Below are 16,475 nucleotides of genomic sequence, written 5' to 3' on the forward strand. Positions count from 1 at the left end.
AGAAGTAAAACAATTACATTAAAATTCTTTTCTCTTGCCCCCATTTCTTTGAAGAGTGTAGAAAAAGAGAATTGGGGTTCAGAAAAGAAAATCAGGAAAAAAGGAGAAGTAATGAAGATACAGAAGAGGCAACTGCAGTACTGGTTGTTTTCATGACTTAAATAATGCTTCTTCCTTTGTTCTCAGAGGGCATTTTCTTACCTCCTTTCACCTTCTCACCCGTTCTTGCTATTCATTGTTCCTTTGCTCCCACTATTTCAGATCTCATCCAACAGCAGGTGGACAGGATTGTTTGTGAGGAAGGTAAAGGAGAAAGAATGCACATAGTAGTAGGCCTGAAAACCTCCTTGTTTGGCAGGAAAGGAGGGAGGGGGGACGTAGAGAAGAGTGAGAGGGAGGGAGGAGAAGGAAGGCAAGGAAGGCCAGCCAAGAGTCCAGAGTCCTGCCACCATTTTTTCCTCTAAACTCATCTTTGCAGCCTGCTCTTGAGATCCCCTCAGACCATCGCCTTTGCTTGTTAGTTCCTCATCCTTTTCACTCATCTAACCCCTACATTGATCATCTTCTATACCACAACCCCAACATCTATACCCTTGCCAGTGCTTGTGTTCCTCTTCACTCAGTGGGGGCTTCGCTCCCTGTGCCCCCTGGAGGTCATGCTCACATCCACTCTTTTGCTATGGACCCTTCACAGGCCGTTGTGGGTACTGACGACTTGTAGGTGGCGGTGAGATGATGTCTGCCGACAGGCGTGTTTACTGTTCAGGTGCTCACAGGGGGCAAGAGGAGACTCTTCCTTAACTACTAGGACTGTGGAGAGCAGAGAGCATATCCTGAGATCATAAGTTAGAACTGAGTGCATTTCTCACAGAAACATTGCTATAAACTGAGGTCAGTTTCCCCACATGTATATATTTATATTTATACTTATATATAAATATATATATATATTTAACCTTAGTATTTTATTTCCCAGTGTATTATAAGTTAAACAGTTTTTAATTAGCTAAAATAGACCTAACAACTATTTGCAATCTTGTCATTATGAGAACATGCTTTTGGAGGTCAAAATACCTACCTAATAAACCTACTTTTGGAGCTCAAATTATTTGAAGCTGATGAACTTCCTAAAATAGAGTTTTAAAACCACAATATTAACTGCGGATAATTATTTTCATGGTCAGATGAAACTCAGAAAAAATGATTCTGTACTTCGACGTAAATGAATACGATCAACATTCCTAACCTCATACAAATAAAATGTTTATTTTAATATTTCTCTTCCTTAAAAGCTTTGGCCACAGTAGAAGACTTCCAGATTCGTCCACATACTCTCTATGTACATTCTTACAAAGCTCCTACTTTTTGTGATTATTGTGGCGAGATGCTCTGGGGATTGGTACGTCAGGGACTGAAATGTGAAGGTACGTTTTCTAGATTGCATGTCGTTGAGATCAGATTTCACATTTGCATTCTCTAATCATCAATGAAAGAACAAGATCATTAGTGGTGACGAGGTGGTAATCCAGGTTTACAATTGGAGAGATCCATCTAGACTCTGCTCTTTCCTTTGCCATTTAGTAGGTCATGTTGTTGGGCAACTCACTAAAGCTCTCTGAGGATCATTTTCTCTGTCTATAAAATGTACTCTACTCCACTCGTTTCATAAAGAGTAAATGGTTAAGTGAGGTAATATGGGTAAAATACTTGCCACAAAATAGTGGCTCAGTAAATATTAACTTCCTTATGATCTTTTTAAAAGGTTTTCTTTTACATGCAACAACAAAGTTGTTCTGAATTAGAATTGAGGGAATAGGATGCAGGTCCACATTTCTGTTTAAGAAACTCTAAGGTGAAGGGCCAACAAAATTTTTCTGTAAAGGGCGAGAGTAAATATTTTAAGTTTTGCTGGCCAAATGATGTCTGTCTCAACTGCTTAACTCTGCTGTTGGAGGGTGAAAGTCGCCACAGACAAGATGTACACAAATGAGCATACTGTGTTCCAATAAAATTCTTTATGAACACTGAAATTTGAATTTCATGTAATTTTCACATATCTTGGGAAGGATTTGGTACACAGGACACAGTTTGCTAAAGTGTTTTAAGCCAGGAGTTCTCAGACTTTACCATGCATAGGTCTGGGGTGGAGCCTAGTAATTTACATTTCTAACAAATTTTCTGGTGATGCTATACGTGGGGACCACACTTCAAGAACTGCCACTCTCGCTAACTTAACCTTTCTACACATTTCCTGTTCTTCTTGAAGTTGTTAGCTTCCGTTTAGCCTGTCAGCTGGGTTCTGAGTTAGGGTAACTGTTGCTGCCAGAGGAAATAAATAAAACAAGCACCTACATTTTATGTAGCATCCTTATATAGTAAAGTTTTTTTAATCTACATTTTTTAAACGTTTTAAAATATATTTAGGCTGTGGATTAAATTATCATAAACGATGTGCCTTCAAGATTCCAAATAACTGTAGTGGAGTAAGAAAGAGGCGTCTGTCAAACGTATCTCTGCCAGGACCTGGCCTCTCAGTCCCAAGACCCCTCCAGACTGAATGTGTAGCCCTTCTCACTGAAGAGGTATGTATTCTAAGGTAATAGAGGGCGTTGTACTAGTTAATCCTTACATTGTCCAAGATATATGACATCTTCCTAGAACATAAGTTATATTCTAAAGAATAGTCAGATTCCTACATGTAAGAAACTTAAAATGTGTTAGTAGAGACAGAGCTTACCAATAGTAAAGAATTACATTTTGTGTTCTTTGGCATCACCTCATCTCTTGGACCTCACTGCATTAGCCTCCTAACCAGTATCATGACTCTTGGTCTCCATACTTACTTCATCTTACTACATCCAGACCATCTTATTACACTACAGCTTAGGACACAACTCCTCATGAGGAAACCTTTATACATTCCCTTAACATTCTCTTGCTTCCCCTAACTTTGCTCTTGTCTATCCTACATGTTTTTCTCAGGCCTAGCTCAATCGCTACCTTTCCTGATTTTCCCTGTGCCTAGAAGTTATTTTATTTTCTGAATGCCGCAGCACTTTTCATATCTCCCTAATGATGTATGTGGTGTTTGTACACTAGACTGTCCTGAAGGAGTTTAGTGTTTGTATACTAGGTTGTCCTTAAGGAGTTTATGAGCTATTCAAAGAAAGCAATCCTCATGTCTTTGCATGCCCCACGTGCCCAGCACAATACCTGGTCCTTAGTAGGGAACTCACTGATGAATGAATGAGTGAGTAAATGATCCCACTGATCCTCACACTATTCCAGTGAGATGTGTCAGCAGACCGGTATACCATGAGATAGTTGAGACTCAGAGTGGTCAAGTGACTTCTCTGAAGTCACAGAGCAAATTCGTAAGCGATATTAGAATTAAATCCAGATCTTATTATTTTTAAATCAATGACTTTTTCTAATATATTGTATCCCTCAAAGGTAAGGATAGTAGATCAGGGAAAAAAGAAATAACTTTCTTGTTCATTTGATAGTACTTAAAATATTTCCATCTATAGATCACAATCTTAACTATTAACCCCTTTGATCTTCTATAAATTAATGGCAAAATCAAGCCTTGGGACTGTTTTCTTGATACCCTAGACACAAGATTTTGCTAAACGGAGGCACCAGTGTAAAAGCTTCTGAAATTCTTTCACAAAAGTCCTGTATTGCTTAACCCTAGTGTGAGATTTTTAAAGTAGAAGACTAAGGAACACTAGTTCCTGAGAAGACTAAAGTAGGAACTAAGAACAGTGAGTTATTATAAACACATGCAAGAACTTGGGAAAGGATTGGTAATAGGAGAGTCAGTGCATTTTACACACAACTGCATAGGAAAACTAATCTGGGAATGGGGACTGTAGGATAGAGATGGGTTCTTTTAAGAGCCCCACCAATGATACTTGGTGTGTCACCTAGCCTCAGTTGGATATTACCAGGTGAGAAAATAACAGGACAGAGCAGATAGATAAGGTATTACATTTTAATTCATTAGTTTATATTTTATCCTGAAGATGAAAATTCCTTAGGGAAGTATAAAAAGTAGAGTAACATGTTTGAAATGATTAGATGGTGGAGTTCTGTAGAACAGGTAGAAATTGTAGAGTGGAATGTCTGTCAAGAAGCATGCAGTCTCAAAAAGGAGCTCTGAAGAAAATCAGGGAAGGAAGAATGGGAAAAGAGGACACTAAAGGAATGGAGGAGATAACAATGAGGAGATGGGAATAACCTCAAATCCGAACCGAGGTTAGAGAGGAACCAACCCCCAGTGTCTACACCGTCAGAGCCTCCTAAGTTCTTATGTGTTGTGATCACACACATACCGTGTCTCAGAAACCGAGATCCCAGCAGGGATCAAAAGTGACTGACAAAAGGCAGTCACTAACTGGCCGTGGCATATGAAGGCATCTGTTAGGAAAGTTCTTCCTTGTAGGGGTATCCTCTATATTTGACTGGCTAAATCAGTCTTATTCCATCTTGTATGTTTAAAACTTGAGATAAACTGAAAGTGGTAGAAGCAGGAGCAAGAAAGCAGAGTATTGAATCACCACTAGGATAGGGAGCCAGGGGTGAACAAAGGCCTAAAACACCTGTTTCTGATTCCCGCTGGCTTCTTTGTTAGCTTTGCAGAATCACTGTGGTGTTCCTTTTGCCAAAGGTGCTCCATCCATGGCAGCATGGATGGTGAGCCAGACTACAGCAGGACACCTTGGAAGCTAAAGCCTGCAAGTTTGGTTTTGGTTTTAACATTTATTTTGTACTTTTCTTAAACTGTTTCATAATTTCTTTTAGAAATTTTCTAGCTAAACATTAGTAAAAAACTGTCCATCAGAGTCTATATTTGTGTATTTGTGTTCTTTTTATAGTACTCTCCTCCATTTCTTTTTCTCTTCCTTCTTCCTACTCTTCAGAAAAAACAAAACAAAAAACTTTTGATTTCTCTTCATTTCTCCCTTACACTTTTTTATCTCTTGGTGTCTTTTAGCTTATTTTCCTTCTGTTGGTTAAACATACTAGTCAATATAGAATGACTCAGCTTTTGTGAGTTACAGACATTACTAGTTATAGAAGGCGTGTGAAACATCTCAGGACCTCAGTTCTAGCAATGAAGAAGCAAACAGATAACAACAAAATCTCTAATACACGTAGAAATTAGTTAGGTATTTGGATTCTGTGCTTGAGAACATGGACTGTATTAATTTTTGTATCTCTGATGCATAGTATTAGGCCTGATCTGTAGTAATCAGTATATGTTGAATGAATGGGATGAGCCACATTGAACTGGCATATAATTTAATATTATTTCTTTTGTATATGTAGAAAGGGTCATAATTATAAAAATCCACTTTTCTTTAAGGTTTACACAATTTTTTTAATCAACACCTTTAACTTTCTTTTTTGCTCAAAGAAAGGAAAAATCTAACTGGAAAATACTTAAAATATCCAGGAACTTCTTAAAGCATAATTACTAGGGGTAAAGTTATTTCAGTTAGTTTTGTATTTGCCATTATTTATATCATCATTAACTATATGTAATTTTTTACATATATATTTTTGTATTTGTTAAAATAAATTTGAAAAACTAACACTTGTTTTGAAGTATTTTCAGACGCTGTGTTCAGTAATTTAACATGAACAGCAGTAACACTTACTGAATTTATGTACTTTTCCTGTGATTAATTCCTTGGTAAGGTTTTTGAAGGGATTTGAATATCTGTTATAAATTGATTTTAAGGGTTCTGTTTTTTATTTGAAAAATGTCGTATGCCTGGCAAATAATAGTTAATCGGTGAATATATATATATATATGTGTGAGAATGAAAATATCCTTTTTCTAAAGCATAAATATTTAGCCAAAAAAAAAAAAAGTACTTTTCTCATTCAAGGGTTAGTAAGTTAAGTTTCCAAAGGAAACTGCTGAGATCCACATTTTTAGGTTTTTGGCTTTAGTGTTAGAAAAAAATGACTTTTGTGGTCAAGCCCTGCTCTTAATATTTTGTTTTTAATATGGAATACTTACGGAAACTACGTATGTTTTAGTCACATCTTCACCAAGAACCAAGTAAGAGAATTCCTTCTTGGAGTGGTCGCCCAATCTGGATGGAAAAGATGGTAATGTGCAGAGTAAAAGTTCCACACACATTTGCAGTTCACTCTTACACCCGCCCCACAATATGTCAGTACTGTAAGCGGTTACTGAAAGGCCTCTTCCGCCAAGGAATGCAGTGTAAAGGTAGGATTGGGTGTTTCTCTTCCGTAAAATTTGTATCTGTTTTTGTTAGGAAATATAAGTTTAAAATATATTTTAGAAGCACTAAGCAGAGAAATTGGTCTCATAGTCATTAACTTAAAACAGAAAGAAGATACACACACATACACATATATTTATTGACAATTACTACTGTCTGCAATTTGTGTACTAGTACCAGGAATTATGCTAAAGAAAAATTAGAATGTAAACAGAAAACCTGGAATTTGTATCTCTGAGATATCACTGCTTAACACTTGATAATACGGAACAATTAGTAAGCAGGTAAGCTAATATTTGAGCTTAAGTCTTTCTGATTCCAAAGATACACAGTACCCAAGATATAAAATAATGCTTTCCTTTTTCATTAAATAGTCATACACACACACACACACACACACACACACACACACGAGTTTTGTTGTTTTTGTTTTTAATTACGTAGCTAGGAGAGTTGTATAAAAAACTGTCATTCCAGAGAATAATCAAAATTAGGTAGACTATAGTAGAAGCCACTGGAATTATAGTGGGGACCACCCATATTTGGATACTAACCCAAAACACGGTCATGGTATTCCAAAAACATCAGGTTTTTAATAAAGTAATGGAATAATTTTCCCTATAGTTATATAATGTTTTTATGCTTTTAAAAGATGATTATCTTTTTTATCTTGTATCTTTTTCTCAGTAATGCTGTACAATAGAGTGAAACCCAAAATAGAGAGTTTAATTGTGCTATTAGTCATTGAGCCAGGATAGGCAAGGCAGTCTGTGTATAACCTTACCTGTTTATTTTTCGTGTGATTATTTAAACAGTTCTTTTTTATATAGAAGTATTTGTATACTTCTATATATTTGTAAGAAAGAATTGAATTTTTTTAGTTTTATCTAAATAAAACATTAGATTTGAGGTCTTTGCAACAATAAGTCCTGTTCACAATATAAAATCAAATAATTGTATATAAATTTAACTTAAGTAGGTAAGAAAAGGAAACTTTTCTTGGTACTATATGGCAACACGGGGGAACATCAAATAGATAACAGGTTGTACGTCTGTTGTCAAGTATTTAATAACCATCAGACAGGCATAATTACATGTTGAAATTTTATTTCAACAGCTTACTTTTAAATATGAGTTAATATATGTTAATACTTTAAAATATCAACACGAAAGTATATTGGCAAGCAGCCACTAAGGAAAGTTTTGGGAAAGAACATTAATAACAGATGTATAAATTCTAGCCAACAGATAGTAAAGGTAGTAAAATAACGCTGCTCTCCTGAGCAGAACAGAAACATTCTAAAACCATATACAGAAAAGTACAATATTTGTAGAGGAACTAAAATAAGTATGTAGATTAATGAATTTTGAAATAAAACTAGTTAACTCTGTCACTGGGTTATTACTTTAACTTCTTAGAGCTCAAAGAAGACTGTTTTGTACTTGTTTTGATTCAGAAAGTAGGTTATACTCTATAGCTATGTTATTTTGGTTATCAATCAGAATTTACTTCAGTGATTCCTGTATTTTTATAATATGAACTACAATACTTAAAAAGTAAAATAGTCATTTTCATTCACTTTTCAAGATAAGAAAGAAAAAATTTAGTTAAGATAAAACAGTTACGCTGGATTATTTGAGGAAAAATACAGTTCCGAGAATAGCTATTCATTCATTCATCTGTTTATTTTTTTACTTTGTTATATTAAAACTTCAACACAACTTGAGAGTATATATAAAATATAAGAGAGCATAAACAAATTAGTTAAAACATGGGTTGGAATACAGAGAAGTAAAATGCCTGCCATTAGAACCTACATACTTGCTGCAAATGGACCATAAATTTGGCTCTAAGGGAAAGTGGAAACCTTGTTATTGTCACAATTTGTAAACCTTATGAGCTAAAAACCAAATGAATTATTGATGATATATGCAAGATATTAATATGTATGAGTTTCCTCAGGGTCTCTCATTAAAGAAGACAGTGTTACATGATGCAAGTTTTATCATCCACCAAATTATTAATTTCATGGAGCCTTTTCTTTTAAGTCAGGACTTGAAATTAGTTTATTACCCAATTATTGCTGGTGGTGTTAGACAGTAGTTACAGCAGTGGGTCTCAATTTTAGTGTCACTCAAAGAGGTTATTAAAACACACATTTCTCAGCCCCACTCCCAGAGCTGCTTGTGTAGTAGGTCTGGGGTAGGACCCAAGAATTTGCATTTCTAACAAGTTTTCAGATGATGCTGACGGTGCTGGCCTGGGGACCATAGTTTGAGAACCACTGAGTTACAGAGTAGTATTGAACAGCTTGCACCTGCCACTGATCGACAATGCTGTCAACTCAGGTTCTTGCAGGTTGAAAAGAACCATTATGTACAAGTGGGAGACCTTGTGCATAAGCGGAGTCCTTCCTTACAGGGTTGTATGGGAAAGCCTTCACTAATTCCTAGTCACTGGGTGTGGAATCTCAATATCTTTTCTGTATATCCACTAGGTCCTAATAATTATAAATTGAAAGTAAGGGCCTGACATATGTTGGAAAGGAATTTAATTAGCCTGAGAAAGTCTTCAGGGGTATGTGGAAAGATGAGTGTGAGGTAAGGGAAGAAAACATGGGGTTGCCAGCAACATTTTAGCTTCATTTTACAGATAAAGAAACTAAGCTCTGAGGAGTTAAAATAACTATTAAGAGGTAGCATCAGAACTTGAAACCAGCCTTTGGCCCACGACCTGAGTTCTTAGTAGACGAAAACTTGATTTTATCACCATCGTCATCATTATTAATAATACTGTACTTGTGAGCGATTTAAAGAAAGTCTTTAATCATATCTGATATTGCCTGACTTAACATAAATTAATAAGCCGAATATTTTATTTTAGATTGTAAATTTAACTGCCATAAACGTTGTGCATCAAAAGTACCAAGAGATTGCCTTGGAGAGGTTACTTTCAATGGAGGTAAAATTCTTTTTCTTAATTTTCATAAAAGATCAGAAAAGGTCACAATTCTTTTGTGTATTATCTTTGTATGAGATTATATTTGCATATTTTATTTTTTTTACTTTGTTTCTTAATTTTGACTTTTTTTTCTGACTTAACAATCAAGCAACATATAGAGATCAGTAATGGTATACATACTTTTTTTAGTGATTATTAGTAATTATGCCTTCCCATTTTTCCTGTAGCCACCTACCACTTGGTAGTATACTGTAGACAAGAGTGCTGCATATCCTCTCTCATCTTTAGATGTAAAAAGACTTATTTTAAAGCCCTGCTGTTATCCCTAGAATTTTCATAGTTCCAACATTTATTTACTGCTTACTATTATATATGCCAGGCACTGTTCTAAATTCTTTACATCTATTGAAATTTAAACCTAAGAACAACCCTTTGAGCTAAATACTTACAGATGAATAAACTTAGGCACAAAGACATTAAATAACTTGCCCAAGAAATACAGCCACTAAGTGGTAGAGTTGGGGTTTGAACCCATATGGTCTGGCTTCTTAGTCCATAGTCATTAGAACACATTGTATAGCCTCACTGTCTCTTTCTCCATCAAATAATCATGAGCTAAATATTTTCCCTTTTGCCATTTTTTTCTTTTTTCAAGATTATATTAATCAAAATTATTACCTTTTTTGGAAGGAAGGAGTAATGACTCAAAACTTTCAGCATAATTGTTCTTTAACATTTCCTGGTAAATGTGACTGGTAAAAATTGAATGTAAGTAGTTCTGTTGGAAGAAAAGCATCATAAGGAATGGAAATTAAAAACCTCCTTAAGAGTTTAACATTTTCTCTTATGGCATGTTTTCTGTGGTTGCTGTTTAACACTATTCACAGAGCATGATTGGTTTTCTTGTTTTTCTGTATGACTGAAGTCTTATATGGATTTATAGTTCATTTATTTTTGCGCTTTTCCACCTGTTGACAAATGGATATGAAATACTGTTTATACTAATGAGTTTGAGCATCTTTCAAATGTTTATTTGTTATTTAGGGTTTTTTTTCCCCCTGTAAATTGTCTGTTCACATGTTTTGTCCATTTTTCTGTTTGAATGTTTATTTGTTATTATTGATTTGCAGGAGTTGTTGATAATTCTACCTACAAATTCTTTGTCAGTTAGATGTGATACAAATTCCTTCTCTCAGTTGGTGGCTTATCATTTTTTTAAGCATAGTTTTTTAAACTATATCTTTATTAAGGTATAGTTTGCATACCTTACACTTCATCCATTTAGTTTATTCACAAAGTTATGCACCTGTCACTACAATCTAATGTTAGAACATTTTCATCACCCCAAAAGAAACTCCATACCCATTAGTAGTCACTTTTCCATCTATTCTTCCTTACTAGCCCTGTAGGAAAATGTATTTTCCTACAATTTCATTTAAAAATTTTTTAACTTTTTTTCCCACAATTAATATACTGTCTGTGTTTAAATGTGTTAGTATCCTTTAATATAAAATTCTGGAATTCGTTTAAAACTTTGCCAGAACCTTCCAGTCTGGGAACAGATACAGATATACCAATGGATATTGACAGTAGTGATATGAACAGTGATGGTAGTCGGGGTTTGGATGACACAGAAGAACCGTCTCCCCCAGAAGATAAAATGTTCTTCTTGGATCCATCTGATCTTGATGTGGAGAGAGATGAAGAAGCTGTTAAAACAATCAGGTAATACACGTAAGCTACTTCCAAACACAAGGTCGGGCCAGGAGCTCCACTGATGAAAAAAAAGCCCCCCATCTTTTCAAGTGGAGCCTAAAATGTAATTTAAAATCTAATTAAGTTGTGGCTAATTCTTGTACGTGCACCACAGTATTTCTGAAATAAACTATATCACTCTTGCCATCCACTCAAAATGTGAAGGTATGAAAATCCTGTTTTCTTAAAGAGAAAATGCTTTACTTAAATGTAGTCTAGATATAATGTCTCGCTGTGGAGCAGCCTCCACAAGGTGCCAGAATTGAACTACCGATTAAAGCAACCAGTTTCACACAGCCTTTACTCAGGGAGATTACCCAATGTTAGAAGCAACAGTAAGAATATGGACCTGAGCATTGCCCAAGGATGATGGTGACGAATTTGAGGGCAGTTTTCATATTACAATTAATCTAGCTTTTAGCACTTTGTAAAAATGCTATTGGATTAGAAAAAACTTTTAAGTATTCTCTATGTTAATAGAAACTTAGTGTTTTGTATATGTAGCCCTATAGGATGTACTACTTTGTAGTAAAATGTTCACATTTTCCCAGGTTTTGTTTTTTATTGGCAACAAAGAGGTATTGAAAGCGAATGTGTCATTTGAGTATAGGTATACCTGCTTTTTGTCTGGTTTGAATTTACTAATTCATCATACTGCCCAGGGCAGGCACTTACTCAACAGCAGTCCCAAATGGGACCCTTTCCCAGGTGCCTGATCTTCTCAGTGGGGAGGATTCTTTCTGATCTGTTCATTGAGTTCTTATGTTTTGTGACCTCCAGAAAATATTTATGACAAATGAGGACTTACAGTATTATCTTAGTCTTTTATAGATCAACTGTATTATCATAAGGATTAATTTATTTTCTTCTTAAGTCATTGTTAATCTTCCTAAGAAACTTTTGAAAATTTTTAGCTCAATTATCTTTAAAAAGGCTTGATGAACTTATAGTATATATACGATTTTTTAAAAATTGAAATGGTCAATATTTATCATAAATAATATTTTTTTAGTCCATCAACAAGCAATAATATTCCACTAATGAGGGTCGTACAATCCATCAAGCACACAAAGAGGAAGAGCAGCACGATGGTGAAGGAAGGATGGATGGTCCATTACACCAGCAGGGACACCCTGGTCAGTAATCAGACATTTTTCATATGGTAGTCAAACTTTGTTATGTGCTTTTTTGTGCATTTTTAAATCAAAATGAGAATGAAATATACATTTGTAAAGAATTTTTAAAAGGCAGAATATTTAATGTACTGTCTTTACAAAGTGGTAGAGTCATAGAGATTCAAAAAGGGTCTCAGGATGTGACACCAAATGCATAACCTGTGAAAGAAATAATTGATAAGCCGAATTTTACTACAATGAAAAACTTTTGCTCTGTGAAAGACAATGTCACGAGAATGAAAAGACAAGCCACTGACAGGGAGAAAACATTTGCAAAAGAGAAATTTGATGAAAGACTATTCTCCAGAATATGCAAAGAACTCTTAAAGCTCAAGAGTAAGAAAACAGCCTGATTAAAAAATTGGGCTGAAGACCTTAACACATACCTCACCAACAAAGGTGCACAGATGGCAAATATGCATATGAAAAGATGTTCCACATTCTATGTCATCAGGGAAATGGCAAAGTAAAACCATGAGATACCGCTACAGGCCTATTAGAATGTCTAAAATCCAGAACACTGACAACACCAAATGCTAGCTAGGATATAGAGCAACAGGAACTTTTCATTCATTGCTGATGGGAATGCAAAATGGCACAGCTACTTTGGAAGACAGTTCGGCAGTTTCTTACAAAACTAAACATGTTCTTACCATATGATCCAGCAATCACTCTCCTTGCTATTTACCCAAAGGAGATGAAAACTTACGTCCATCTAAAAACCTGCATAGGAGTGTTTATAGTAGCTTTATTCATAATTGCCAAAACTTGGAAGCAACCAAGGTGATCTTCAGTAGGTGAATGATAAATGAACTGTCATACATCCAGACAGTGAAATATTTAGCACGCCAAAGCAATAAGCTATCAAGCCATGAGAAGACATGGAGGAGCCTTAAATGCATATTACTAAGTGAAAAGCCAACAGAGTTCACAGACAAGGAAATACAAATAACTCTTAAACATAAGAGCTTAATCTTAAAATACAATTTAAAATTTCACTGAGATACCAGTTTTTATGAGTGTAGCAAAGCAAAGATCAAAAAGTTTAGTAACATACTGCATTAGTGAAGGCTGAGTAAACAGTACTTTCCTTTTGCTAATGAGCCTATAAATTGGGTCAGATCTTGTGTAGGATAATTTAATTCTGTCAAGCAAAATTAAATGTACACATATCTTTCAACCCAGCAAGCCAACCTTTAGAAGAAATTTAGCCTATCAGTGAATTATATATCTGTGTGTGTGTAATATACATATACATTTGCGTGTGCACACAAAATCCTCTACAAGGATTCCCAAAACCTAATAACACTGCTGTCTGGAGTAAGGGTAGGAGTGCGATATGAGTGGTAGAACATACTTTTCACTATATATCCTTTACATATTTTCAGAATTTTAAACCTCATGAATTTTAAACCTATTAAAAAGTACAAATTTATGAATAGAAGTGAAAGGAAAAGGAAAGTACAGATGCTTTGGAGGAATCATTATTTTTGAACCCTTCAGTTTTATATTCTTTATTTTATAGAGAAAGAGGCATTATTGGAGACTTGACAGCAAATGTCTAACATTGTTTCAAAACGAATCTGGATCAAAGTATTATAAGGTAAAGATTTCGCATTTTTTAAAATATGTACATCAAAGTATTGTATGTTTTCCAAATATATCTGAATAATATTCATTAATTGTTATTAGAATGTGCATATTATGAGTCTGACTAAAATAGTTTATAGAAGTCACTGTTAAGTTCCTTGTGGAAGCACCTGTCCTCCACCCCTCCATCTCACCCCCACACACCAGTCCTGCTACAAAGGTGGTTTTTTGATGTGTCTTCCTTTGTTTTTGGCCTGCCTGACAGGTTGCTGCTGCTTTACTTCTGGATACTATGACTTAGATTAAACTATTCAGACACTCCCATGATTATTGCCGATGGAGAAGAGGCCAGTGATGTATTTGGTGTTTCTCTTACCTTCCATTTCACCTTAGGCCCCAGTTCCCAAATACTTTTTTTTGCCTCTTCATCTACATTGTATAGTCTTCTTTGCTTACCATGTCACAGACTGACACCAAACAAGATTATAAGTGTAGCAGTTGTATCTGTAAGAAAAAGAATAGAAACTATTGACTTGCTTTAAATTGGTTGGATTTTTTAAATAAATTTTTTGCCTTAGGAAGTGGAGTAAACATAACTGACCGTTACAGTTATGGACAGAACTAGAATGGAGTACTTGAACAACCCACACGGACATTCTGATTTGCTGCTGTTATTTCTGCTTTGTACTCCTTTGGGGGATATATCTTGCGGACAGCAGCCAGCAGAGGAGGAGTCAGTTGAATTGATTTAAAGACAATTGGAAAGTGACAGGTGTTGGATATAGTGGCCGTTGGCTTAAATCCCCTCCTCCTTTGCATTTTAATGACCTACGTTAGTCCTGAGTCACTGACTTAGTTATTCTACTCCATGCTCTGTCCTTGTCGTGGCTGATAGTATTCAAGGCAGATACTATCAGAAGACCTGACTGTTCCATGTTCCACATACTGTGTTCGCTTATCTTAATGGCATTTATTGAAAATCGTGTCTTTGATTGTTTAGTGTATTTGAAAATAAAAACAAAGAAGTATTTATATTTTCCAATGCTTAATTTTTTACTTTAGGAAATTCCACTTTCAGAAATTCTCCGCATATCTTCACCACAAGATTTCACAAACATTTCACAAGGCAGCAACCCACACTGTTTTGAAATCATCACTGATAATATGGTGTACTTTGTTGGCGAGAACAATGGGGACAGCTCTCACAATCCTGTTCTTGCTGCCACTGGAGTTGGACTTGATGTAGCACAGAGCTGGGAAAAAGCAATTCGCCAAGCTCTCATGCCTGTCACCCCTCAAGCCAGTGTTTGCACGTCTCCCGGGCAAGGGAGAGATCACAGTAAGCAATAAGCTTGTTGGTGGCTTTTTCCCCTTTGGTTCTTAAGCATTTTGTTGTGTGGTTGTGTTTCTGTATGTATTTTTAATGCTCATTTTACACTTCATCTTTTGTCAGCAATACCATTAGTTAATTCCTTTATAAAATTATATTGGTTATAGTGTAAATATGCCATTCCCAGAGCGAGGCTCCAGGGTCAGTCTCCCTACATTTAAATCTTGACTCGGCCCACCTGCTATGTGATCTTAGACAAGTGCTTACTTCTATAATCGTACCTTCTTTATAGGGTTGTCAGTGTTAAATGAAAGAGAACCTGTAATGTATAGAAAAGTGTTTGGCATCCACGAATTCTCATCAGATTAAGTAACCTACTAGTGTTAGCATTTTGCTTCATGGTGGGATATAACAGGCTATAAAGAGTTATGGTTCACATCACAGTCATGAAATCTGTGAAATTAGAAGTGCTGTATTTCTTTTAACTGAATTAAAACATTCAGAAATATTAAAAAATTATTGAAACATATGTCCTTTGCACCAGCAAAATTTATGAAATAAAACCTAAATTTGGTAGTGGTTCAAATGAACACTTAATCAGAAAGCCATAGTATAATGTCACTTCCCCCCCATTGGCATTGTTTTTTATGGGGAAACAATTCATTTATTAGACAAATATATTTAAATTGAAATAGATATCAACCAGTTTCTAAATACAGTTTATTTCAGTTCAGCTATATTATTTTATGCAACTATTTTTAGTGTTATGCTAGGACCCAATCTAGAATACAAAAGAAATACAGAAATTTTAAAAGCTATTTAGGGGGATAAGACATATATACATGTGTTAAATGGTGGGATAAAGTAGTAGAGTGCAAAAATGAGTAATGCATTACTTGGGCGGCCTGTTAGCTCAGTTGGTTAACAAGGTTGCCGGTTCGATTCCCACATGGGCCACTGAGCTGCACCCTCAAAAACTAGATTGAAACGACTACTTGACTTGGAGCTGATGGCTCTGGGAAAAACACACTTAAATAAATAAAAGCTTAAAAAAAAAGTAATGCATTACTTGAGGACCTCAAGTGTGGACAGGAAGAGTAAACAGAGACTTTATTTGGAACTTGAGCTTAAATCTCCAGTAGGTTAGGATAGGTGGAGCTAAATCGGAGAAGTGGGTGGGGTAGTGTTAACTCTACTTGAGACAAGTGTGATCAAAGGGATAAGGTAATGACCGTGAACATATTCGGTGTCTAGTATTAATTATTAGAGAGTAAATAGATGGATATTCACAGTGTTTCGTAAGTATTGGAGATTTTAGACAGAACTGTCATACATTCTAATTAAAATCATGAACCTTTTCCCCAATATAATACAGGCACATACACAGAAATTTATATATA

General features: G+C 35.4%; 1 protein-coding gene across 1 annotated transcript in view; it reads left to right on the forward strand.

The window, feature by feature from the left end:
• PRKD3 (protein kinase D3) overlaps window positions 1-16,475 on the forward strand; it is a 56,257-nt gene that overhangs the window by 20,301 nt on the left and 19,481 nt on the right. Inside the window, exons 4-11 of the mRNA XM_033124670.1 lie at window positions 1,293-1,424; window positions 2,425-2,582; window positions 6,055-6,247; window positions 9,148-9,225; window positions 10,767-10,950; window positions 11,993-12,116; window positions 13,681-13,758; window positions 14,808-15,084. Coding sequence (XP_032980561.1) covers window positions 1,293-1,424; window positions 2,425-2,582; window positions 6,055-6,247; window positions 9,148-9,225; window positions 10,767-10,950; window positions 11,993-12,116; window positions 13,681-13,758; window positions 14,808-15,084 — 1,224 coding nt within the window. The remainder of the gene's footprint in view (window positions 1-1,292; window positions 1,425-2,424; window positions 2,583-6,054; window positions 6,248-9,147; window positions 9,226-10,766; window positions 10,951-11,992; window positions 12,117-13,680; window positions 13,759-14,807; window positions 15,085-16,475) is intronic.

Source organism: Rhinolophus ferrumequinum, chromosome 13 (genome assembly GCF_004115265.2).
Source record: "Rhinolophus ferrumequinum isolate MPI-CBG mRhiFer1 chromosome 13, mRhiFer1_v1.p, whole genome shotgun sequence".
Taxonomy (NCBI): domain Eukaryota; kingdom Metazoa; phylum Chordata; class Mammalia; order Chiroptera; family Rhinolophidae; genus Rhinolophus; species Rhinolophus ferrumequinum.